Genomic DNA, 24,376 nt, shown 5'->3' on the forward strand with positions numbered 1-24,376 from the left:
ATACATATATATATATATATATATATATATATATATAGTTAACTGATTCTCGTTGTCTGGAAGAAACCAGCACAACGTTGTAAAGCAATCATCCTTCAACTAAAAAATAAATAAGAAGATGTATTCTAAGTGAAAACCCAAATGATTAAGGAACATAACATAACAACCAAAAAAAAAAATCCTTATGTCAAACTGTTTCAACCATAAGCCTATCAGAAACCTTAAGTTCTTTTAGTTTTTTACTCTGGAGACTTCTCACTGATTGTATCAATATTTATGGTATTGTGATTCTTGCTGCTTGATCCCTTTCCGAGGATTCCCCATGTTGCAGTCAGCCTGAGCTCTCTCTCAAGCCCTTTCCTTTCTGATTGGTTAGGCTTCCAAAGCCAGCAAGTGACAGGAACTCTTTTTTCCCTAAAGTAAGAAATAATAGAGGTCTAGGAAGTTTCAGCGTAACAGTCCCTGACGGGACTGTGCTTCCAACAGTAAGGTAAAACGCAAAGTTCACTTCTGTTTTTCACAGTGTGAAAGTAGTTTGGTGTGGGACAGAGGAGGGCAGTGGCAGTGAGTATAAAGCTGTTGACGTCCGCCGCAAACAGGCTATGTTTGAGAGAAAGGGGGAGAAGACTCACTGTCTGCCAGGTGAGACGAGAGCCACCTGGCAGCTGTAGGTTTCCTTTTAAATAATATGCTAGAAGTCAGAAAATAAAAGTTGGCTGCAGAGATAACTCCTGAGCTGTTCTTACTCAGAGTGAAACACATATTCTGTGTCCAGTTGTTATTTCCCCCCTGGGAGGTTGTGTGAGGTTAACCAGTATACCTGTTGCGATGTAGTGGTGGTTATAATTAGTAACAGTTTTATATCACTCTACATCTACCATGCAGTTTCATGTCTACAGCTTTATTGCCTCTTCACCACAGCTTAGTGAAGTAGCTGGTGGGTATGGGCCAGTGGGGTTGTCTCCATCCTGCAGTAGGTACCTGAAGCTCTTGAGAGACTTAAAGATGATACAATTAATAAATGCTGGAGTCTATTTTCAGATTCAGGGTTTTATTCTCAAAATCCCATATACTTGATACTGCATTATCAAGCCGTAGGTTTACTCTGAGATGAATCATTGTGCTCTGGAATCATCTGGATGGAAGGGAAATACAGATTCCCAGGTTACCACCTCCAGAGAGTCTAGTCTCTTCGTTAGGTCTGGAGTTAGGGGGCAGGCACCTCATTTTATAAATAAGCACCCTGTGTGTTGTACATATTGTTGGTACTTTGAGAAACACTGCTTAAACTAAACCAACTTAGCTCTTAACATGCTTCACTCAGAGCACTTTGGAATCCCCAAAATGCTGTGCAAGTGTTTTTATTTCTGTCTCTACAAAATAGAACACATTTTTGCTGCATTATTTTCTTTTTTAAGGAATAGCTTATTTACTGCAGATGCTCACTCTGTTCTTGTCCTCGGAATCAAGTTTTAAATAATCTAGTTGCGTGTATATATACATACATACATACATATATATATATATATATATATATATAGTTGCTTGTTTTGAAAGCAACTTGTTACTTTTCTGTAGTAATGATATAGTTCCCTCCAACTGACACTATGCAATGAGGAGAAAGCAACGAGCCATGTCTGTATTTTACAGATGGAGAAATGGAACCAAGTTTCTTTGATCATAAGAGAAAGAGAAATAAAACTAGATCTGGGAGTCAGGTTCAGTGCTAGATAATTACCTTCTTTATTAATTTATTAAGTTTATTCTTAAATAGTAGTTGCTTTTCTTCAGTAGAAAAGTCATATGCTCTTAGAAAAGGACTTTTGTGTTTATGTGTAAAGTGAAACAATGCCATTCATCTTCACATATACGTTATGTTATTCTCACTTGTATTAGATGCTGTTGGCCTTTTCTTGATGAAAATGTGAGGATGAACTGTCTTAAATACAAAGGAGAACAGGAGTTTGCAAACTTTTTGTAAAGGAGCAGAGAATAAGCAACTATTTCAGGCTTTGTAGGCCCTGTGGCGTCTGTCACAGCTATTCAGCTCTGCCCTTGTAGCAGGAAAGCGACCACAGACGATACTTAGTGAATCAGCATGGCTCTGTTCCAGTAACATGTTATAAGCTCTGAAATTTGAATTTGATGGAATTTCCACATTACCGTGAAATACTTTTTTTTTTTTTTTTACTTTTTCTCTCAACCATTTAAAAATGTAAAAATATGCTGCTGCTGCTAAGTCGCTTCAGTTGTGTCCGACTCTGTGCGACCCCATAGATGGCGGCCCACCAGGCTCCCCCGTCCCTGGGATTCTCCAGGCAAGAATACTAGAGTGGGTTGCCATTTCCTTCTCCAATGCATGAAAGTGAAAAGTGAAAGTGAAGTTGCTCAGTCGTGTCCAACTCTTAGGGACCCCCATGGACTGCAGCCCACCAGGCTCCTCCATCCATGGGATTTTCCAGGCAAGAGTACTGGAGTGGGGTGCCATTGCCTTCTCCAAAAATATGCTAGCCATACAAAAATAGATGGTAGGTTGGATTTGATCCGTGGGTATAATTTGCCAGCTTTTGATATTGGACAGCTATTTTCCTTTCAGAGGGAAGTTATAGATAATTGTTTACTGTAGAATCTAACCAAACCTTTTCAATGAGGTAGTTAGTTCCGAATGAGTAAAACAGCCATTGGATACTCTGTTTGAAGGTAGGAGGAGCATCAGCCAGCAGGGGCTGAACAGGGGTAGAGCTGGACTGAAAGGCATTCTCGAGCAAGACAAGCTCTCCTGGCCAGTTGTTTCTCTTACCGTAATTACAGAACCCGATGCAGGTTATGTTTGTTTGTGTTTTTAACCCCCTAAAATGGATGTTTTTCCCCTCATAGGTACACAACAAAACATTTGAATGATGAGACTACCTCCAAGCAGATTAAATCCATGCTGCAATAACAGTTCTGGAAAAGCACCTGCTGTAGACAGAAGACAGTATTCTGCAGTGACTGAGAATGCACAGTTTTTAGTGATTGCAATTACTATCTCATTTACTCTTGCTTTTTATTTCTTTCCTCTGTTCCTCTCCCTCTTTTTTAATCATGTTCTTGATCTTAAGACTTCTTTTCTGTGCCAAAATCAGTAAAGTTATACTCTGAAGGGATATTGTCCTTTCAAACAGGCCATCTAAGGCAGCTAATTATGCATCGCATTGGAGTCTCTACTGAGAAAAATTCTGTGACTTGAACTAAATATTTTTAAATGTGGATTTTTTTTGAAAACTAATATTTAATATTGCTTCTCCTGCATGGCAAAACTGCCTATTCTGCTATTTAAAAACCCTCAATGACTTTATTTTCTACTGCCGCTTTTTTCATGTGCAGCCAAAATAAAAATGTTTAAATTAACTGTGTTGTACAAATGGTACCCAACACACACTTTTTTTAAATTAGTAAGACTTTTGTTTAAAGTTTTAAGTTTGCATTTTGACTTTTTTTGTAAGGATGTATGTTGTGTGTTTAACCTTTATTAACTAACGTTAAAAAACTGTGATGTGTGCGTAGAATATTACGTATGCATGTTCATGTTTAAAGAATGGCTGTTGATGATAAAATAAAAATCAGCTTTCATTTTTCTAAGTGTGGTTTGGTTTACTGATGTTTTGATTCTAGGTCTCTAGAGCTTTCCCTCTGTGTATTTTTTGGAATGTATGTGTACAGTACATTTTTTCCCCTTCTTTTAGGGGAGAACTGGGTCTTTTTTATTACTTTAACTGCTTTTAAAATCTTGCTGAGTACAACAAGACTAGAGGTGGTAGTGGTTTAGCCACCAAGTCCTTGTCCGACTCTTTGTGACCCTTTGAACTGTGGCCCACCAGGCTTCTCTGTCCATGGGTTTCTCTAGGCAAGAATACTGGAGTGGGTAGCCATTTCTTTCTCCAGGGGATCTTCCTGACCCCGGCATCAAACCCTGCATTGCAGGCAGATTCTTTACCAAAAGATAAGACCTAGTAATCTTGTCACACTTGACTTTTATCCTTGATTTACTCTTGCATGTATGTAGCAACAGAAGAGAAACTACACTTTTGCTCAAAGTGCTGTTCTCAGGAGCTGGAAGGTAGCAACTTGAAATAGTATGTGGAAGGAAGAACAGTCCTGAATACTAGGAGGAGAGAGAGTATACGAGGGACTTCCCAGGAGAAACTAAAGGCCACAGTGTTGCTAGTGGTAGGAAACTTCATGTGATTATTACTTTAAGATCATAAATCGTAACCATAAAGTGTCCTAATGGGGAGAAACTGCTTAAAGTTTGTCTCGTCCACGCGTGCTGGGTTAAGGGTTATCTGGGAGAAAATCCCAGAGAATTCCATCCATGTTTCTGGCTCACTAGTACCAGACGACCACGCCCACAGCATGTCATGATAGAATCCCTGCTCACCTCTCTGCCACCCACAGCCTGCTACCAGCTAGGCTCAACTGCATGCTGCTCAGATTGTTCCACTCAGTGTCACACATGGGTCCCACTGGTCCCTGAGCCTGTCATCCCCTGTGTCATCTCCTTGACAAAGCCTTGGGGATAACATGAGCCACCTTGCAATAAAGAGGATGTAAGGTTAAATAATTCCCCTTCCCTGAAGGTAAGTCCACCTGGAACCTGGAGATGCCCCGTCATTTGGAAAAAAGGGTATTTGCAGCCGACATTAAGTCAAGGATCTGGAGATAAGACCATCCTGGATTACATGGGGTCGCAAACCCAGTATGAGAGGAAAAAGGGGGAACTGGATATAGCAGAGGCTGTGTGAAGATGGAGGCATGAGTAGAGGGAGCCGTGTGTCTGCAAACAGGGCCCAGAGTCGCCGGCATACCGGACGCTGGGGAACTTTCTCCCAGAGAGCCTCGCCAAAGAAACCAATCCTGCCGACACCTTTGCTTCAGAATTTCGACCTCCAGGACTCGGAGAGAATAAACTTGTCTTGTTTTAAACCACGCAGTTGAGGCTAGTCATGGCAGCCCTGAGACTCTCTTACAAGTGTCTCATCCAACATTGCTGCCGTCTCACCGGACCACTTTCCTTATCCCATGAAAACTTAAGAGCCTTGTCTGATGTCCCTTAAGCATCCCTAGGATTTTCCCCAGTACCTGGATCTAAGGAGGTGCCAAGTGTAAGTGCTTGAATGGATATAAATTAAAAATCATGTGGCTGAAATAGATAACAGTAATACTGCTGTGGCCTTTGCAGTTAATGTAGTCTGTCGTCTCCACATCAGAGAACAAGTGGGAGTTTCTCTCAACCTCCGACCAGGCCTCAGCAAACTCCTCTGTGACCCAGTCCTCCTGCCACCTATTTCTGTACAGCCTATGAACTAAGAATAGTTTCTACATGTTTAAAAGTTTGGCAGAAGTCAAAACTATATTTTGTGGCATGTGTAAAATACATGACATTCAAATTCTAGTGTCCATAAATAAAACGTTACTGGAACACAGCCTCGTTCGTTTGTTTACATGTTACTTTTGGCTGCTTTTGCATTACAACAGCAGAATGGAATTCTTGTGACAGGCCATATGGCCCTCAGAAAGTTGACCGTTCTCTAGTTCCAAGAACAGGTGTCTTTGAGAACCTCAAAGAAGTTGAGGTGGTTGGAACCATGGAACAACAGCTTCCGTGTGCTGGAAGCACAGGGCCGCATAGTGTTACAAGGAGCCATCTCTGCTTCCGGAAAGTAGGTTTAGTATTTACCATTCAGATAGTAAGAACGTCCGCCGAGTCTCATCTCTATTCGTGTCTATCCTCAGAATGAAGGAACTGGCCATGGGCTCATCAGGAGAGAGGACCACGATTTTACAATAAGCAGGTCTGCCCGGTGTGCTGGAGGGAGGTGTGACTCCGCTCTGTGGAGGTGAATCTCCTACCACTCTAAGCCTTTTAGCCCCTTTAGGTTAACTCTTAAAACACAGCCCAGTCAGTATTGCTTTACTCATCCGGTACCCCAGCCCCGGTGCCTCTTCCTTCATGGGATAAAGTGTTGCTTCATGTCTTAGACCAGCGACACCCCTCATGATGTGTTCTTCATCCTGTTTCTGCAGCCCTCAACCTATATCTGGATGAGTAGAACTTTTCACTTGGCTGTTTTCCCACTTTAGAGATTTGGATTAAGAAGCATGCTAGACTATTTTAAGATTGTTCCAAGTATTTTAGACTTAAGGCATTTGTGCTCAAACCCAGGTCTTTGAAGTTGAAATGCCATACTGATTCCATGTGAGATGGCAGTAATTGCTACTCCATAAGTTCTTACAAAATGATCCCTTATTTCACATATTTCACAGTCTTTGCATGGTGATCCTAGAAGATGGCGGTGGAAAGGTCTGTAGATTAAAACTCAGATAACCCCACCCACATTGCTTCTTTGGAACTGTATCTTCCTCATCAGTAAAATGAGAATGGAGACAGTATCTCTAACGTTTGATTTCATGTCATATAGTACATGTCTTATCTATACTGTCTGCTAAATGCTGCATTCGTATGAACAGTTAAAACGCAGACTTCCGAGGTGGTGGAGCTGTGTTTAAAACTCGTAACTTTGGATGAGTCTCGTGTGTCCGCATTGATGAAACGGAATACTTGAAATACCTACCCCTCTACTGTGGCCCTGGGGGCTGTGCTGGCTGGTGCTGTACTGTCCCTGTGCACCACGTACGCTGCCTCCAGTCTCGTAACCATCCTGATGTTTGCATTGTAGCCTGTTCCATGAACGTGTATGGTTCTCCACTTACCCCAGAGTCGTCCCCAGCACCAGTTCTGACTACTTTCCTCAGTCTAGGAGGGTATTATTGGGCAAAGATACCCAATTTTAATGATCTTTAGAGATCCTATAACTGATTAATAGTAACTTAGAGTTGGACTGTGAAGAAAGCTGAGCCCCGAAGAATTGATGCTTTTGAACTGTGGTGTTGGAGAAGACTTGAGAGTCCCTTGGACTGCAAGATCTAACCAGTCCGTTCTAAAGGAGATCAGTCCTGGGTGTTCTTTGGAAGGATTGATCCTAAAGCTGAAACTCCAGGACTTTGGCCACCTCATGCGAAGAGTTGACTTATTGGAAAAGACCCTGATGCTGGGAGGGATTGGGGGCAGGAGGAGAAGGGGACAACAGAGGATGAGATGGCTGGATGGCATCACTGACTCGATGGGCGTGGGTCTGAGTGAACTTCAGGAGTTGGTGATGGACAGGAGGCCTGGCGTGCTGCGATTCATGGGGTCGCAGAGTCAGACACGACTGAGCGACTGAACTGAACTGTGGTGCTGTGTGCTGTTGCTAAGTCACTTCAGTCATGTCCAACTCTGTGCGACCCTATGGACTGCAGCCTGCCAGGCTCCTCTGTCCATGGAATTCTCCAGGCAGGATTACTTGAGTGGGTTGCCATTTCCTCTTCCAGGGCATCTTCTAGACACAGGGATTGAACCCACATCTCTTAGGTCTCCTGCACTGGCAGGCAGGGTCTTCACCACTAGCATTACCTGGGAAACCAGAACTTACTGTGTGTGTGTGTGCTTAGTCCCTCAGTCATGTCCAACTCTTGGGACGCATAGACTGTAACCTGCCAGGAGCTTCTGTCCATGGGATTCTCCCAGCAAGAATACTGAAACTAACTGTGAGGTAGTGCCATTTCTCTAACTGGGCAGGTGATTAACTGTCTATTTGAAACCAAAACTAGCAGCGTAATTATTTTAAACACAGCGCTCTGGTCTAGTGGTAATTCCAGCAGTGCTCACAGCACATTCTGGTGTCAGAAACTTTAGTACCTGTTCACAGCCCACCTAGAACAGTGTCCTGGGACCAAAGATGGGTGCCGAGTGGGGCTTTCATGGAGGAGAGCAGTGGGTTTCTGGGTGTAAGAAGAGGGTGTATGGGGAGCAGAGGCAGCCAGTGGGGAGGGCAGAGCTGTAGAGGCCACTGGAAGACTGGCTTTCGGTCTACTCATCAGCAGGCTCAGAGCGAAGGAGTGACTGGATCTGATGTATTTGATAAGGTTCACTCCAACTGCTGTGCCAGGAACAGAATGAGGTGAGCGGGGACAGGTTGGGGGGACAGGTGGGGAGGCCAGGTGAGCCATTGCAGTAACTGAGGCAGAAATGATGGCGAGTCATTGAGTGGACGAGGTGAGCAGGGACCAGAGCCACCAGGGACCCTCCACAGACCAGATGTGGGTGTGTGAGAGGAGTCCAGGGCCATCTTGGCCTGGGGCCTGAGCACCCGGGAGGAAGGGGCTGGGGGCAGGTGCCGGGAGCGTGCCCTGCAGAGTAAGGGGTGGTTTCTAGGTCCCAGAAGCATCGGCTCTTTGCTCCAGGCAGGGCTTCTGCCCCGAGCACCTGGCATTCATTGGTCTGGTGCGGAGGCAGGTGGTCCTCCAGGGAGCATTTGGCCATGAGAGGCTGGGAGGAGGGGTAGGGCCGTGGAGGGTGGACCGCCAGACAGTCTGTGTAAGGGAGTCTCCACTCTGCAGGTTTGATCCCTTTCTGCCCCTCCCTTGCTTTACGACTTCCCTGGACCCCACTTTCCCCATCTGTAAAAGTCAATCTCCACGGTTCCACCTCAGACCTGGAGTAGCTGTTGAGGCAACACTAGCTTCTGGGGTCCTGAGAGGGGAGAGCTGCCCCCAGGGGTCAAAGGTAGCAGAGGCGCCTGTGCCCAGACCCCCGGGGCTGCAGGGCAGCTAACCTGTCCCAGCTCTGTGGCTGGCCCCAAGCTAACACCTCCTGGAGCCCCAGACTTAGCTGCTGAAAGGAAAGTTCAGACAAGAATCATCCTGTCAGGGCTGGTGGGTGGGCTTGCTAGTGGTCCTCCAAAGGGAGGAAACCACAGTATGTAAGCTTGCTATTCAAGGGGTGCAAACATAAGAAGACATGTTCAGAGAGGTGAAGAAACTTGCCTGAGGTCACACAGCTACTGACAGGGCCAATTTTCAGTCAAAATCTACTGCCCCTAGAGCCCTTGCTCAACATATTTTTCTCCAACTTTGATGACAGAATCCTTACTTTCTACAATAGAACTAGTTTGATTTAATTAGTACAGTGTTGGTTAATTTATGACCACCTCTCATTTGAGGCAAAAGCTGTTTTCAAGAAAGTTTAACTTAAAGACATATAATTATGGAAGAATATGTGCTCACCAGACTACAAGAGAGAAGGCTTTTGTTGCCACTGGACATCCATTCCCTCCCCTGCAAAAGGGAAGACTTTTGCTGGGAGAGAGGACTGGCCAGTTTGTGTGATGAAGTTCAGAGAGGGAAAGAAAGGATTTTCATGAAGATCATATATATGGACTTATTTAATGTCCTTTAAGACACACATGGGAGAAGGCAATGGCACCCCACTCCAGTACTCTTGCCTGGAGAATCCCATGGACGGAGGAGCCTGGTAGGCTGCAATCCATGGGGTCGTTAAGAGTCGGACACAACTGAGCAAATTTACTTTAACTTTTCACTTTCATGCCTTGGAGAAGGCAATGGCAACCCACTCCAGTGTTCTTGCCTGGAGAATCCCAGGGATCGGGGAGCCTGGTGGGCTGCCGTCTATGGGGTCGCTAAGAGTCAGCCATGACTGAAGCAAGTTAGCAGCAGCAACAAGACACACATGAGTTAAACATTAATCCCTTTAAAATTACTTGTGGGTCATTAACTTATTAAAATGTGGGCCTCTCTGAGCCCACAGAGCAACAATGCAAAACAAGAGGCTTGATTTATTTGATGGGCTGGACAATTCTGGCAATGTAGAGTGAAAAGTGTGTGTGTTCTTGTTTTCCCCACAAGGAGGAGCCCCTGTCCACACTCCCCAAACAGAATTGAGGACGCTCAAATGTGGTGAAAGCGTGACATTGGTGCATTGGTTCCAGAGGAGGGCCTCCCAGGGATTGGTATGAGGTCTGTGAAGATCCTCTTGCCTGAAACCTCACTTCTCAGGTTACAGAGACTGTAACTGTAACTGATTGTAGCACGCAATATACTACATTTTTTTAAAAAGTAAGTGTATAAAACTAAGTTACTGCAAGATAATTTATATGAGTGATGGGAAAAATACTGAAAGGATAAACATCAGAATGTCAGTATTGGTTATTTCTGAGAAGTGGAATTAAGGAGATTAAAATGTTCTTCATTCCTTTCTGAAACTTTTTTTTACAGTGACCACTGTTTTGATCGTCAGACAAGTTTCATCGGTAGCAGAGAATATGTAAAGTGCTCCTGCTGAGTGATCGCCCTGCCTCTGAGCACTTACTCATTTCCCTCTGGGTGGGCTCTGCTAGGAAGAGCATGGAGCTGGGAGTGGGGAGACCCGGTCCTGGCCTCAGGCTCTTCCTCTGCTCCCCGTGAATGGCCTGACACACACAAGTGCACACCCACACTGCCCACTGCACACACAGACACTCACAGCCCTTAGACTGCACCCTGGTCTGTAGTGAAATCCCTGAACAGTGCCACTGGCTGACAATGGAGTAGTTTGACCCACCGCTGTCATTTTACAGGTGGGGAAACAGGCTGAAGGAGAGCGGCAGGGTGCTGAAATGAAGGGGAAGCTGGCCAAGTCCTTTGTGAACCTGGAGAGAGGTCGAGCAGCTTCTTCCACAACAGCGATCCCATTCTTAATGTCATGGCACAGTAATAGCCGACACCCAGGCACTGTGCTGAACACTTTATTTACAACTTTTAAAATTTTCACTACAATCCTACGAGCTAGGAATTCTGATCACCCCATTGTATGGGGGGTGGTGATTTTACAGGAGAAAGAAGCACAAAGAGGGCAGGATATGCCCAGAGCTACCCAACTGTCGGCGATTGGGGAGGGTGTTCTGGTACTAGCCTCTACAGGCCCTCCTGGAAGAATCCTGATCCAAGGTAGGACTCTAGCCTAACTGGGACCCCCACTGCCCCAGACCTGGATGGGCAACTGAGGTCTGGGGGCCGGTCCTGAGAAGGAGAGAGGAGTGTGAGCTGAGCTGGGCGGAGCCCCACCGTCACCTGGGGCCACCTGCGTGGAGGCTCTGGGCCAGCCGCTCCCTGGAGTCAAGGTGGTGGGGCCCCTCAGGGAGCATGGGGCACCCTCCTCAGGCATCACCCTGGAGGGCCGTGGAGCTGGGCTTGGCCAGCAGCTGCAGCCCTGCGAGGGACGCGTAGAGCACAGACAGCTGCGGCACCATCTCAGGGTCCCTGGTGACTGGGTGGCCAGGGCCCCGCAGCTCCAGCCCACAGCTCTCCACCAGGCTCTGGGTGAGGGCTGCGTCCTCATGCCGCAGCCAGGAGAGGACTTCCGGGGGCAGCGAGAAGCCTGTTTCATCCATCTGGTTGTAGTTCAGCTCTAAGATGCTCGTCACCTGCCAGGAATCACCCAGGGTGAACACACAGGCCTCCCAAGGCTGGAAGCGGTGGGACCCACCCTTAGAGTGGGAGCCTGGGGCCTCTGATCACTGACCCCCACGCCGCACCCCATTCCCGCCACCACACCTGAGCCTGGGGCCTTGCTCCCTGTAGAACTGGGGCTCCAAGGACCATGCCCCCAAAACGCGCCCTTCCTGTGCTGCCTAGGGCCTTGGTTTCCGGCACTCCCAGGGCTCCCAGCCCCTGCACACACTGTTCTGCCTGGAAACCCACCCCATCTCTTCATCCATTAATCCCTGAGTTGCGTGGAGGGGCCCCCATTTGGAAACACCCCTGGGCCCCCACAGCTGCCAACATAAGCTACCTAGTGCGTCTCCCGTTCCGGGCACTGTCTGTGATCACCTGTTGGAGTCTCCACTTGACCAGCCTGTGTTCTGAAGCCCGAGCAGAGGGCCCAGCTCAAGGCAGGAACCCAGCCTAACCCATGAATGAGCCTGCCTGTGGCTGTCATAGTGGTCTGGGTCCACAGGGGTCGGAGCCCAGCGCACCCCCCATGCCCCCTCCCCAGGCTCTCACCAGCTCCAGCTGCTGGGGCAGCACCCCTCTCTCCAGGCACCAGGCCAGCAGGCAGTGTTGGGTGGCAGGCACTCAGGGCTGCGGGGAGGCGGGGGTGAGGGCCACCACAGGCCTGCGGCTCCTGGGCCTCTCCTTGGGGACCTCGCAGCCCCAGGGAGGACGGGCTGGGATACTGGAGCCCTGAGGTGGGGACATGCCCCACCCGGGATCTCTGGGGCCATCTTTCCACAGAAGGTTCTAGAAGGCGGGATCTGTGCCTGCCCTGGAAGTGCTGCATGGCCTTCAGTAAGACCACTCCATGGCCCTCCTCAGTTTTCCTAAATCACAATCTGTCGAGAGTGTGCGGTGGCCTTCACTGACCAAGAGCGTTCGTGTGTAGTAGCTCACCTCCGGGACCGGTGGCTTTGCGAGGTGGTTACTAACCGGGAGATGGCGAGACCGGTCTAGGCTCCCCCTGCCGAGCCAGCACGAGAACCCGGCCCTTCCTCCAGCCCCAGCCCACAGCGTCCCCTTACCGACCAGTGCTCTGAGAACGCAGAGGACGGCCCTTCGTCTTGAGGGCGACAGGCCACCCGAGGGGCCCCAGAGAGTGCTTAGGATGAGGCCCCTGGGGCCACCCAGCTGTCCCGGCACCCCGGTGTCCAAGGCCTGCTCCAGCTGCAGGGGGGGTGGCGAGGAAGAGCAAAGAGAGGCAACCGTGGGTTCCCATCTGTCCTCCGTCCGTGCACCCCGCCACCCAAGCTCCCATCCCCACACCCTGGGGCCCCAGCCCCTCACGGTGCCAGGGAGGCTGGGACGAGCCTGGGTTCAGCGCCAGCAGTGCTGGACCACGGTCCCTCCTTATGGTTCAGGAAGAGCCTCGCACAACAGCTGGCGCCCAGTCAATGGGGCCCTGGGAGGTCGTGTGCCGCCAAGACCCAGAGCGTCTCCCGTTCCTGCCACTCATCCCCCCCCACCCCCTCCCTGCCCTGACCACCGGGCCCCTCACCTTGTCTTCGAGCTCCTGCAGGGTCGGGGGGCTCTGGAGCAGCTCCCGGAGGGCGCCCAGCAGGGAGAGCCGCAGCTCTGGAGGCAGCCTGGCCAGGGCCTCCAGCTGAGCCCCCGCCTGCCTCCTCAGGTCCTGGAGGCCAGGCTCCTCGCCAGGGGCCCTGCCTGTGGGGGGAGGTGTTGGCACTGCTGTGTCCCGTGCTCAGGCTCCTGCCTGGCGCCAGCCCTGCCCTGATCAGCCCCCAGGAAGCTCCGTGTCAGGCAGAGTGCGCCTTGATGTGCTCACCCCTCCTGCCTTCCCTGCTACACTGTAGACACTCAGCATGTTCTGAATGCCTACTCCATGCCAGGCACTGCACACCCTCAGGGCTTATCCTCACCTTCCGCCTTCCACCACCTCCCTCTCCTCCTCCTCAGTCACTCACCCTGCCCAGGGCTGATGCTTCAGCTCAAGGAGAGGCCACTTCTCTGCCCTGCTCTGTTTGTTCCTCGGATCCCTGGACTGAGCCCCCCTCCGCCCCATCGCCCCTCCGGGAGGGCTAAGGCAGGGCTTCTCAGGGTCTCAGCGCCCCTGCAGAGGCGGGTGCATGGGTGGACCCGGCAGGGTGGCCAGAGGGCCCTGCCTTCCCACCCCTGTTTTATTAACCATATAGGCTGCCTCTGGAGAGCCTTCCAGGTACCCAGTGCTGCCCAGACCTCACCACCGATCTTCCCGACCTGGGAAGAAGCCCCGCCTTCCCCTTGTGAGGTTGGGAGACTCAGCTGGACCTGGCCCACGAGCCCCATGCTCACCATCCTGCCCACAGCCTGGTCCTGGGGTTTTGAGCGCATCTCCATCCCCCCGGGGAGAGGACACAGGGCCCTCCGGGCCCCCGAGTGACACGGGGTGACTGCGTGGGGCAGGAGGGGGCCAGATGACGGGGTCAGGGCCTTCTCTGGAGAGGCGGTGATTTCTGGCTGGGTTCCTGAGCTCCTGGCAGGGGTCACTCACCTCCACTGGCATTTCTACAGAGCTTCCCTTCAGGCAGGTACTGAACAGCTGCGTGGGAGCAGGGGTAGAAAAAAGAGAAAAGTCCCTGGACCACCGATGAGCAGGCCCACCCCAGTCCATGTGATTTTCTTGTCTATCCCTTCTTCAGGTCCAATGCCCCGGCCCCATCCCCACACCCCGGGGCAAGCTGGGCATAGGCAGGGTGGTGAGGCCTCCCTGAGATCTGGCCTGGAAGCCTGCTATGAAAGCCACCTGAATGCTCAGGCCCACGAGGAAACAGCCTCCCTCTCCCTCTTCCTGCCCCTTACTCAGCAGCTGCCCCTACCCCCACAAGTTCCTCTGGCCTCTACGCGACCCAGTAATCCTCCTCATCATCAGCTGCAGCACCCTGTAGGCCAAGACAGTGCCCTGTGGGATGCCCACTGACTTCTCCTTGGCCACGGTGCTCTGACCCTGCAGCTAGGAGGGGGTGGGGAGACTCTAGGACCTGCAGGATGGGGTCTCAGGGCTAAATAGGAGCAGAGGATGGTGGGCACAGGGGGAGGGGCTGCAGGAGGCCAACCTGATGACCAGGGGCTGTTGAGGTTGGAGGAGAGAAAAGTGCAAAGGCAGGGGTCACTTGGGCACAGCAGGAAGGCACTCTGCAAAATATGTTACACATTAGACATTTCCAAAAACCCCAAGGCTTTCTGGGGTCAAAGCAATCCACGGTGGCATGGCAAAAACGCTCAAAGGTCCCACTGCAAAGAAATGAGTTTTGTTTTGCCTCACTAGGTGTTGTTCAGAGTTTGGAAGGTTCACTTCGGGAAGGGCTGAGCTGGAAGCCTGGGGCGTGGCAGTTTGAGACCCTCCATAGGTTGTCCTCTGTCAGTGGGCAGCTGACGGAGGGGCTCTCCAGAATCTAGGACTCCTGAGGTGGGACCAGTGGCGCCACCATCAACACCAGATCCCACCGGAGAAGTGCTACCAAGAAGCAAGAGAACTATCCTGAGGAATGGATGAGACAAGAGTATGGAGACCGTTCTGTACAACGTCCGAGCTTCTGGACCGTATTCAGTATGGTGGCCTGGAAACTGACCTCCAGGTGACCGGCCCTCACCTGCACTCATGGGGATGGTGAGAGGTAGGGCCCGGAGTTGATGCTGTGAGCGCAACTCGGGACCCTGCCTCCCCCATCACAGTGGGGACCAGGGGTAGCCCATGGACGCTGCATGGCAGAAGAACAGAGCTGGTGAGAAGCAGGTTTGGGTCTTGAAGGCCCATCGAAGGAACCCTGCCAGTCCCTGCCCTTGGCACATCCCGGGCACTCTTCTCACATTGCTGCAGAGTCTCACCCTGATTCCAGCGCAGCTTCATGGACCAGAGAAGTCAAGCTCAGAGGGCCAAGTGACTTGCCCAAGGCCACACAGCCAGCCGGGGGCAGAGCTGGGGTTTGCACCCAGACACACCCAATTTCAAAGTTTATGCGATACGATAGTGCACTATGATACTGCTCCCTAGCAGCAGGTAAGACTCACCTGGGAGAGTCAGAACACCAGTGACTGGGTGCTAGTCCACACCAGTGAAAAGTGTGTGTGTGTGTGTGTGTGTGTGTGTGAACTGGTATTTTTAAAAAGTCAAAAACCAACAAGACACCTCCCCAGGTGATTCTAAAATGCAGAGTTGACACAAGGGCCCAGGGACTCCACACTCCTGGGTGAGATGGGTGGTTTGCCAGGAGTGAGGGGTGGGCTCCTTGGTGCCTTTCAGCACCCGGCACACCAGGTTTGTGCCCCCAGGGCACCCCCTGCACCTGGACGTGGCCCAGCTGGAGGAGAGACAGCCGCCCGGCTCCTCTGCTCGGCTCTGATACGTGGCGTCCCGTACGGCCTCCATGGCCTCAGTCACCACATACAGGCTCTCCTTCTTCCAGCTCTGCAACTCTTGGAGGAATGAGGGTCTTGGAGTCCTCAGTTTCCTGCCGGGGGTGCCAGTGGGGGCAGGAGAAGAGACAGAGCTTGGGGGGTGCTCTCTAGGACTCCCCTGCTCTGGCGCCTTCCGCAGTGGGCAGCCTGGACTCTGTGCTGATATGGGCGGGGGTGGGGGGTGGGGGTGGGTTACAGCGAGGGCCTGGCCTGTACTCAGGACTAGAATTCAAGGTCAGGTGGGGGTGGTTGGAAACATCCACCACCTGAGACATCTGTCTTCTGCAAGACTTAAAATGACCAGCCCAGGGGCTGCCACTGGGCTTCTTGCCAACTGAATCGAGCGAAAGGCGTATGTTCCATGGTTCATGTGGTGTTTAAAAATTTTGAGATAATATTAAAATTGGTGGTAGTGGTGATGTAGTCATTCAGTTGTGTCTAACTCTTGCGACCCCCTGGACTGTAGCCTGCCAGGCTCCTCTGTCCATGGAATTTCCCAGGCAAGAAATACTGGAGTGGGTTGCTATTTCCTTCTCCAGAGGATCTTCCTGACCCAGGGGTCAAACTGCAGTCTCCTGCATTGCGGGCAGATTCTTTACTGACTGAGTCACCAAAACCTCAGTTTTAGCTTTTTTTCAAAAAAAAAAACAAAAACAAAAACCCGGTGCCATGGAGCTCACATTCCCACCTGGCAATAGGCAGGCACAGCTGTCAGCTTCAGCAGGCCTGTGTCCCCCAGTTTGCTGGAGTCCCCACCGTGCCCTGTTGCCCCACCCTTGGTAGCTACCGCATTTCTGTTTCTTTTTCTGGCCTTAAAAACAATCAGGGGTTTGAAATCTCTGACTTAATATGAGTCCCTCTCACTGCCAACTCTCTCTTCCCTGGGGGGGTCCTGCCCCTGGGTTTGCTTCTAATAGTGGACCCGCCCCCCATCCCAAGCTACTCCTCAAAAGGCTTCTTGCCAGGCCCTCGAGTGGCCGGGACCTTGGGGCTTTTCCCTCCTGGCCCCTGGCCCTGGGGACCTGGGCCCACGGAGAGCAGAGCCCAACCTGCCTGGCTGATGTACCCACCTCTCCCCCACTAGAGTCTCCCAGGTGTGGGGGCACCCTGAGCAACCGCATGGCCAGCAGGGAGCTGCGGCTCGGCGCGCCGCTACCCGTTGCCTTCCCATGCTGCCCGGTGCCCAGGCTCACGCCCCTCGTCATGCACGGCTCCCGCCACCGTCTCCTGGAAGTGGATCGGTTCTCTGCGGCTCAGCTCTGTGGGGAGAGGGGTCCAGGCGCGGGGCCTCAGGCCCTGGTTTGGCCTCCACCTCTTACCGGCTTGGTGTGACCCCAGGGCAAGAAGCCCTCAACTCCCAGAGCCTCAGTTTCCCCATCTCTAAAAGGGGCGGAAGAATAACAGGGTTTTCCTTCCAAGAGTGGTGGTCAGCATTTACCAAAGAAATTGCCAACAGGGTCCCTGCTACCCAGTAAGCACTTGGTGCATGTCAGCCATTATGGCGATTAAAGTGATAATGATGATTACTCATCAGAGAGCTGGGACAGGAGGGAGGGTGCCCTTCTCCCCACGGCAGGCATGTGCTGCCTGAGGGTGCCCCTGGCACGTGCCTGGGTGGAGGGGGCATCAGCTTTCTCCCCCAGGTGGACCCTTTATCAACCCACCCCACAGTCCCCTCCACTCTGCCAGCTGCCAGCCCCACCGGGAAGTACCTGGGATGGGGGAGCCGGGCTCCAGGGTGTCCACAAGGGAGAAGTCCATGGGGATGAAGGGGGTGTCCCAAGGCCAGAGGGGGCATCTGTGCTTCTTCCTCACCAGGCAGAAGGGGCGCAGGTGCAAGGCGCTGGCCAGGCTGTCTGCGGGCACCAGCTCTCCCTTCCCGCCCAGGTCTCTGACCAGGCTCTCGGTGTCGTTGGAGAACAGTGATGACATGTTCCTTGAAGGGTGAGAAGGGAGGGTGTCACCCAGGGCTGTGGGTGTGGGGGGCCCTGGTGAAGCTGTCAGCCAGTTGAGCTTCTAACACAGTGAGAAGGGGGGTGCCCTGAGCAGAGAGCCCCCAACCCCCATGCCTGGGTGCTAAAGTCAGCATGCAGGTGGAAATCACAGGTGGTCAAAACCCCCTGGAACCATCCTTCCAATCACCCCACCACCACCTGCCTGCATGGGACCCTGAGAAACTCTAGGACCAAGGATGCCTCAGTCTGAACAGCTGTTCCCTTGGGAATGTTACTCTGTGCCGTGTTAAGTATATACATATTTTCATAAAATATTTATGCGTGCTGTGCTTAGTCACTTGGTCGTGTCTGACTCTTCGCGACCCCATGGACTGCAGCCTTCCAGGCTCCTCCATCCATGGGATTCTCCAGGCAAGAATACTGGATTGGGTGCCATTGCCTTCTCCAAGGGAAGCCCATATTCATAGATTATTATTATCTATAACAATACCTCCTCTTGGGGATTGTGATCAGGACTAACGTGCTGCTTGTAAAGTGCTTGGAACAGGGCTGGCACACGTTGATAAGCTGTCCCCTCGGGGGTCTGGCCCATCTTATTCTCCCAGGTAGTGGAGCCCAGGCAGGGTCCAAAGCTGGGGTGGGGGGTGGTTGGGGGCTGAGCGGGTGGAGGCAGCAGTGATTTGCTCAGTCTTTGCTAGCACTTGCCACGGCGGTGGGCACCTTACCTCCGAGGGCACCGGGGAGCCACAGAGGGCTCTACGCAGGACAGTGGCACTGTACACCAGCGCGTGAGTTTCAGGAGGAGCGTCTTGACAGCTGGGAGCACAACCGAGTGGAAAGGGGAGACTTGAAGAGCTTATAACCACATCCAAGGGCTGTGACCGGGGGCTCCAAAGCAACAGGACAGATGTGTTCCCTGCTGGGGCCTGGGGGGGAGAGTGTAACGGGTGGAGGGAAGTGAGAGGCTTACTTCTCCATTAGGCATGGTGCTCAGGGCCCCACAAAAAATATTTTTAATTTAAGTAAAATCAGAAGAAATTTTTAACTCTCAAAGAATGTCATAATACTTAATATTAGAATATTCGTCTATATACAAATACACTTAAGGCCGAAGAGAAATGTAACATATGGTTGGGAGTGGGCCAATACAGTCTTAAATGGTAATTTTAGGGTTTTTTTTTTTTTGGTGGGAGTGTTAAGGACTCTTGAGTCTGGGAGGCAGCAACTCAGTTGCTATGAAATGAAAAGACGCTTGCTCCTTGGAAGAAAAGTTATGACCAACCTAGACAGCATATTAAAAAGCAGAGACATTACTTTGCCAACAAAGGTCTGCCTACTCAGAGCTTTGGTTTTTCCAGTAGCCATGTATGGATGTGAGAGTTGGACTATAAAGAAAGCTGAGTGCCGAAGAATTGATGCTTTTGAACTGTGGTGTTGGAGAAGACTCTTGAGAGTCCCTTGGATTGCAAGGATCTCCAACCAGTCCATTCTGAAGGAGATCAGTCCTGGGTGTTCATTGGAAGGACTGATGTTGAAGCTGAACCTCCAATACTTTGGCCACCTGATGCAAAGAGCTGACTCATTTGAGAAAACCCTGATGCCGGGAAAGATTGAAGGCAGGAGGAGAAGGGGACGACAGAGGATGAGATGGTTGGATGGCATCACCAACTTGATGGACATGAGTTTGAGTAAACTCTGGGAGTTGGTGATGGACAGGGAGGCCTGGCACGCTGCAGTCCATGGGGTTGCAAAGAGTTGGACACGACTGAGCAACTGAACTGAACTGAAGTCTTGTCGACTCTTTCAACCCCATGGACTTATGTAGCCCGCCAGGCTTCTCTGTCCATGGGATTCTCCAGGCAAGAATACAGGAGTGGGTTCTAAGAAATCTGCTCCCATTTTTAGTATTTTTAGGGAGGAAGGTGACTGCATGGCCGGTGCGGGGCAGCTGTAGATGGTCCTGCTCAGTGCCTGCAGCCGGGCGCCACCTGAGGGCTGGGAGGGGCACCGTCGGGCTGCAAGGGGACCTGAGAATTTGGGCTGAGACCGCCAAGAGGACCCCGGGGGGACAGTGTGCGATACACGCCACCCCAGCTCACGAGGAGACAGAGAGAGAGAGAGGTCAACCCCGTTGTCCCCCAGGACCTGTGTCCCGGCCCCCCAGCCCCTACCTGAGGCTCCGAGTGACGGGGTTGACTGTCCTGAACCCCAGGCTGCGCCCCACGCAGGAGCCCTCTCGGACACCTGCCCGGACCACCAGGGTTTCCAGCCCAGCTCATAGCCCCCAGGGGGGCGCAGAGTCTCCTACCCCTCCCTCTGACCCCTGAGCCTGACCCATGGGGGTCATGCTTTCAACAAGGGTACCGGGGATGTATACTAATATTAATATGCACGCTGTTTTTCCCTCATGTGACTTAAAGAATCAAATTGTTCCCAGGTTTGTAATGTTTCTTAAACCTCAGATGCCCCCTTCTCTGCCAGCGCCCAACCCACCCCCCAGCTCCTCCCCAGAGACAGCATTTTGAACTCTTTTTGTTGTTGTTTTCTCTCTTTTTAAGGACTATGTTGAGATGTAATTCACACACAGTTCACTGTAATTCACACACACTTCAATGTCCAATTCAGTGACTACCAGTACATTCACAGAATTGTGGAGCCATCACTGCAACCACCCCCTTCGCCCCCGCCCCCTGCCCTGCCTGGAAGGCTGCAGTCCTTGGGGTCGCTGAGGGTCGGACACGACTGAGCGACTTCACTTTCACGTCTTGGAGAAGGAAATGGCAACCCACTCCAGGGTTCTTGCCTGGAGAATCCCAGGGACGGGGGAGCCTGGTGGGCTGCCGTCTATGGGGTCGCACAGAGTCGGACACGACTGAAGCGACTTAGCAGCAGCAGCACCCCCGCAAGAACCCCATTCCAACCACTAACATGCTTTATGGATTTGCCTATTCTAGATATTTCACATAAATGAGATAATATAAGATATGATCTTTTGAATCTGTCCTTACTTAAATAATAAGCTTGCTCAGTTGTAGGCATTAAACGTGGACTTACACCAGGGAAAAGGAATTTAGGGGCCCCCCTCTATACCTGCACGAGTCCCATCCCTTCTCTTGAGTTATAATTCTCTTTATTCTTTACTGTTACTGTGACTCTGTAAACTCTACTCAGGTATTAATAAACTGTAATTATTTTTTATTTCCAGGAAGATTTTGATAGTTTCTCACTGTCCTTTTTTTCTTTTCTATTTTCTATGTACTTATATCTAATTAAATCCAAACTTTGCCAAATGCTTAAATCTCCTTGTCTTATGCCCAGGTTCCAGGTATTGTATCAGTTTCATACTCCTGGAGAAATCTCTCCCCAAGGCTTCCTATCACTTAGATGTATCACATCCTCTTACAACTTTCTGGAAAAGGGAACATGGGCAGTAATTATTAAAAAAAAATTGTTGGAAATATCCTTATTCTACCTTCATGATATAGACTACTAAACTGGAAATAATTTTCCACCAAAATTTAGGAACCCTTGCTCCATGGCCTCTAGTCTACAGTGGTTGTATTTTGACGGCATTCTCATGTCTGATCTTTTGTAAATAACCTGTTTTTCCCCCTGGATTTTCACTTCATCCCACACGTTCTGAAATGTCCCTGAAATATTGTGGCATGAGCTCATTTTCATGTATCAATATTTGTGTTAGGCAGTCAATGGGCTCTTTAAATCTTGAAATTTGTGTCCTAATTATGGGGTGTTTTCTTGATGATTCCCTGTGGGCGTGTTCTTTTGAGAGAAGGGGCCTGTTTTATCCAAATGTTTGCCTTCCTAAACTGCCCTTCTAAACTTCTTTTCTCATTTTTATCCTGTGGCTTTTGGCTCTACTTTTTGGGAAATTTCCTCAACTTTATCCTCTAATCTTGAATTTCATTTCTGTGATAATAGTTTTAATTTTTAAGAGCTCTGTTTTCTCAATGTTCCTTTTAAAATTTTGTTGTTTAGTTGCTAGGTCGTGTCCAACTGTTTTGCAATGCTGCTGTTGGTAGCCTGCCAGGCTCCTCTGTCCATGGCATTTCCCAGGCAAGAAAAACTGGCATGGGTTGCCATTTTCTTCTCTAGGGTATCTTCCTGTCCGAGGGGTCAAACCCAGGGTTCCTGCATTAGCAGGTGAATACTTTACTGACTAAGCGCTCAAAACCCAAGTTTTAGTTTTTCTCAAAAAAAAAAAAAAAAACACAACAAAAACGGTGCCGTGGGGCTCACATTCCTGCTTGGCAATAACTAGGTAGAGCTGTGGCACAGCTGCCAGGTCCAGGCAGGCCTGCATCCATCTTTCCTTCTCCAGGGACTCTTCCCAACCTGGGAACTGAACTCCTGTCTCCTGCATAGGCAGGTGGATTCTTTACCTCTGAGTCACCAGGGTGTGGCCCTCCCAGTTGCTTTTTGTTAGTTTTGGCCTCATCTGTTTCTCAGATATCTGATGATGCTTGTCGGCTCCCATTTTGGGGGATGGGCGTCAAAAATCAGACTGGAAACTCTGAGCCGTGGGTGGAGCTTAGTGACTGAGCTCCACTGGCAGGCAGCAGAGTGCTCAGCTTGGTTGCATGTTAGAATCCACTGGGGAGCTCTTGAACCGCCTGATACCTGTTCTCCCTGTAAAACAACTAAATCAGACTTGTAGGGGTGGGACCCGGCATAAGTGATTTTTAAAGCACCTGTTGATTTCTGTGTGTACCCAACGCTGAGGACCTCTGCTATGCCTTTCTTTGTGGAAACCAAACTTCTACATCAGTAGGACTTTCTCTTGTGCCAGGTCTCCGGAAGAATCCTCTAGTCTCCTTCCTGGCAGAAAGGAGTCAGTCAACTGGGAAAGACTGCGCTCATAACTCCCAGCTGGGAGAGAAGGAGAGGCAAGGGTTGACCTGGAACGTTCCATGAAAAAGAGGCTCTCTCTGGCCACTTGTGTGTCCCTCTAGTGACAGGAGAGACTTCCGGAATGTATCCTTCTGTTGTCTTTTTGCTGGGTGGAAAGAGAAAAGAGAGCAATAGGCACTCAGAGTTAATTATCATGACATTAACAAACAAAAAACAAACAAAAAACCCCAAGAACTTTTCAATACTGGGGAAAACAACAGCAGTCAAACAAGATCTTCTGGGGAACAGGGGGAGGCTTGCACCGCTTTATGGGCTCTGAGCCCAAGGCCACAGGTTTATTTATTTATCTTTGTGTTGGGTCTTCGCTGCTGCGCTGGCGCCTCTCCAGTTGTGGTGCTCAGGCTTCCCACTGCAGTGGCGTCTCTTGTGCAGCACCGGCTCTAGGGCCCGCGGGCTTCAGTAATTGTGGACCTTAGAGCACAAGCTCAGTGGTTGTGGCGCTCGGGCTTAGTTGCCCCACAACATGTGGGATCTCCCTGCACCAGGGATCAAACCCATGCCTGCTGCATCGTCAGGCGGATTCCTTACCACTGAGCCACCAGGGAAGTCCCGGAGTTTTACAAAATAAATCCTTCATTTTCATCTGCTTGGTTGAGACCTTGTAGGGAGGGAAGATGGGATCAGGGAGGAGAAGACGAGGCATTGCTTCTGGGAAGAGGGGCTGATCCTGAACACAAGGAAGTGTTTGGGGGGAAGTGAAGCTATATTAATGAGAAGAATAACCACACCTGTAGCCAGCTCGCCTCTTCTTCCCCAGACAAGCCAGGTGAACTCTCTAAAGGAAGCTAAGACTCCTGAACCCCTCTCCCACCACACCCTGACCCCTCTGAAGACGCTGGGTGTTCTGTGTGGAGAGACAAGCAAATGCTTCTCCTGGGTGTGCGAACCCAAGCTCTGGGCATTTAGCAAATCCGTACAAGACAGGACAGAGTCTAGGCCAACCGTGCAGGAATTCTCAGAGCCCAGGTAAGTCCTTTCTTTTTTTCACGCCAGTATAAACAGGCTCCAAGCAGTCTTTTGTGTTGGAAGAGACACAGGTCTCAGTTCAGGTGGTGTGGAAGAAAGAAAAACTTCCTACCCTCCATCTTTGTGCAGAGAGCGGGGTTTGGACAGAGGCGCTCATGCTGGTGTTGAAAACAATTTGCACAAGGTGAGAGCTGTGATTTAGGTTTTATTTGGGGGCAAAATGAGGACCGCAGCCCAGGAGACATGCTGCAGATAGCTCTGAGAAACTGCTCCGAGGAGGCGAGGGAGGAGCTAGGACATATAGGAGCTTTGCAACCAAGTGCAGGTAGTCTGAACATCAGAAGATCACTGTTAATTAAAGAGACCAGATATGTCAAGGAGTTTAGCACTTTTTGTATGTATGGGAAGATGTAGTCTGGACTCACTGAAATCTTTTCCTTTCATATGCATCTCGGCTATTTGAGACCAATATCCCATGTTTTCACATCCTGCCTGGGGACAAGCAAGATGAATTAAAAAAAAGGGTTATGTGGCATCTATGCAAACACTAAAGGAAAGAAAGACAGCAGCAGAATCCATTCGGGTAGAGAAGTTAAAGAAGAGCCCACAGTGTCCTTAATTATTTTGTATTGAAGTGAAATAATCTGAGTAAAACAAGACCTTAAAGATGATCAGAAGAGACAACAAGACTTAAGCCAAAAGGGAGACTGCAAAGCTAAGGG

At 50.4% G+C, this 24,376-nt stretch overlaps 2 protein-coding genes across 21 annotated transcripts in view; one reads left to right on the forward strand and one right to left on the reverse strand.

The window, feature by feature from the left end:
* The window catches only part of CYRIB (CYFIP related Rac1 interactor B), a 142,822-nt gene extending 139,201 nt beyond the window's left edge, over positions 1-3,621 (forward strand). For all 20 annotated transcript variants that reach the window (XM_040261759.1, XM_040261777.1, XM_040261762.1 and 17 more), the window contains one exon: positions 2,878-3,621. In XM_040261759.1, the coding sequence (XP_040117693.1) occupies positions 2,878-2,941 (64 nt within the window). In that variant the 3' untranslated portion in view covers positions 2,942-3,621. The remainder of the gene's footprint in view (positions 1-2,877) is intronic.
* A 7,454-nt stretch (positions 3,622-11,075) lies between these two features.
* LOC120879129 (gasdermin-A3-like) lies at positions 11,076-22,080 on the reverse strand. Its single transcript, XM_040262179.1, has 11 exons — positions 22,017-22,080; positions 18,485-18,575; positions 17,517-17,740; positions 16,961-17,063; positions 16,493-16,610; positions 14,251-14,359; positions 13,901-13,948; positions 13,611-13,799; positions 12,911-13,074; positions 12,442-12,579; positions 11,076-11,342 (listed from the first exon to the last, which is right to left on the reverse strand). Exons 1-11 carry the CDS (start codon positions 22,078-22,080, stop codon positions 11,076-11,078), a joined length of 1,515 nt encoding a protein of 504 aa, XP_040118113.1.
* Positions 22,081-24,376: the final 2,296 nt, after the last annotated feature.

This window comes from Oryx dammah, unplaced genomic scaffold (genome assembly GCF_014754425.2).
Source record: "Oryx dammah isolate SB20612 unplaced genomic scaffold, SCBI_Odam_1.1 HiC_scaffold_19, whole genome shotgun sequence".
Lineage (NCBI taxonomy): Eukaryota > Metazoa > Chordata > Mammalia > Artiodactyla > Bovidae > Oryx > Oryx dammah.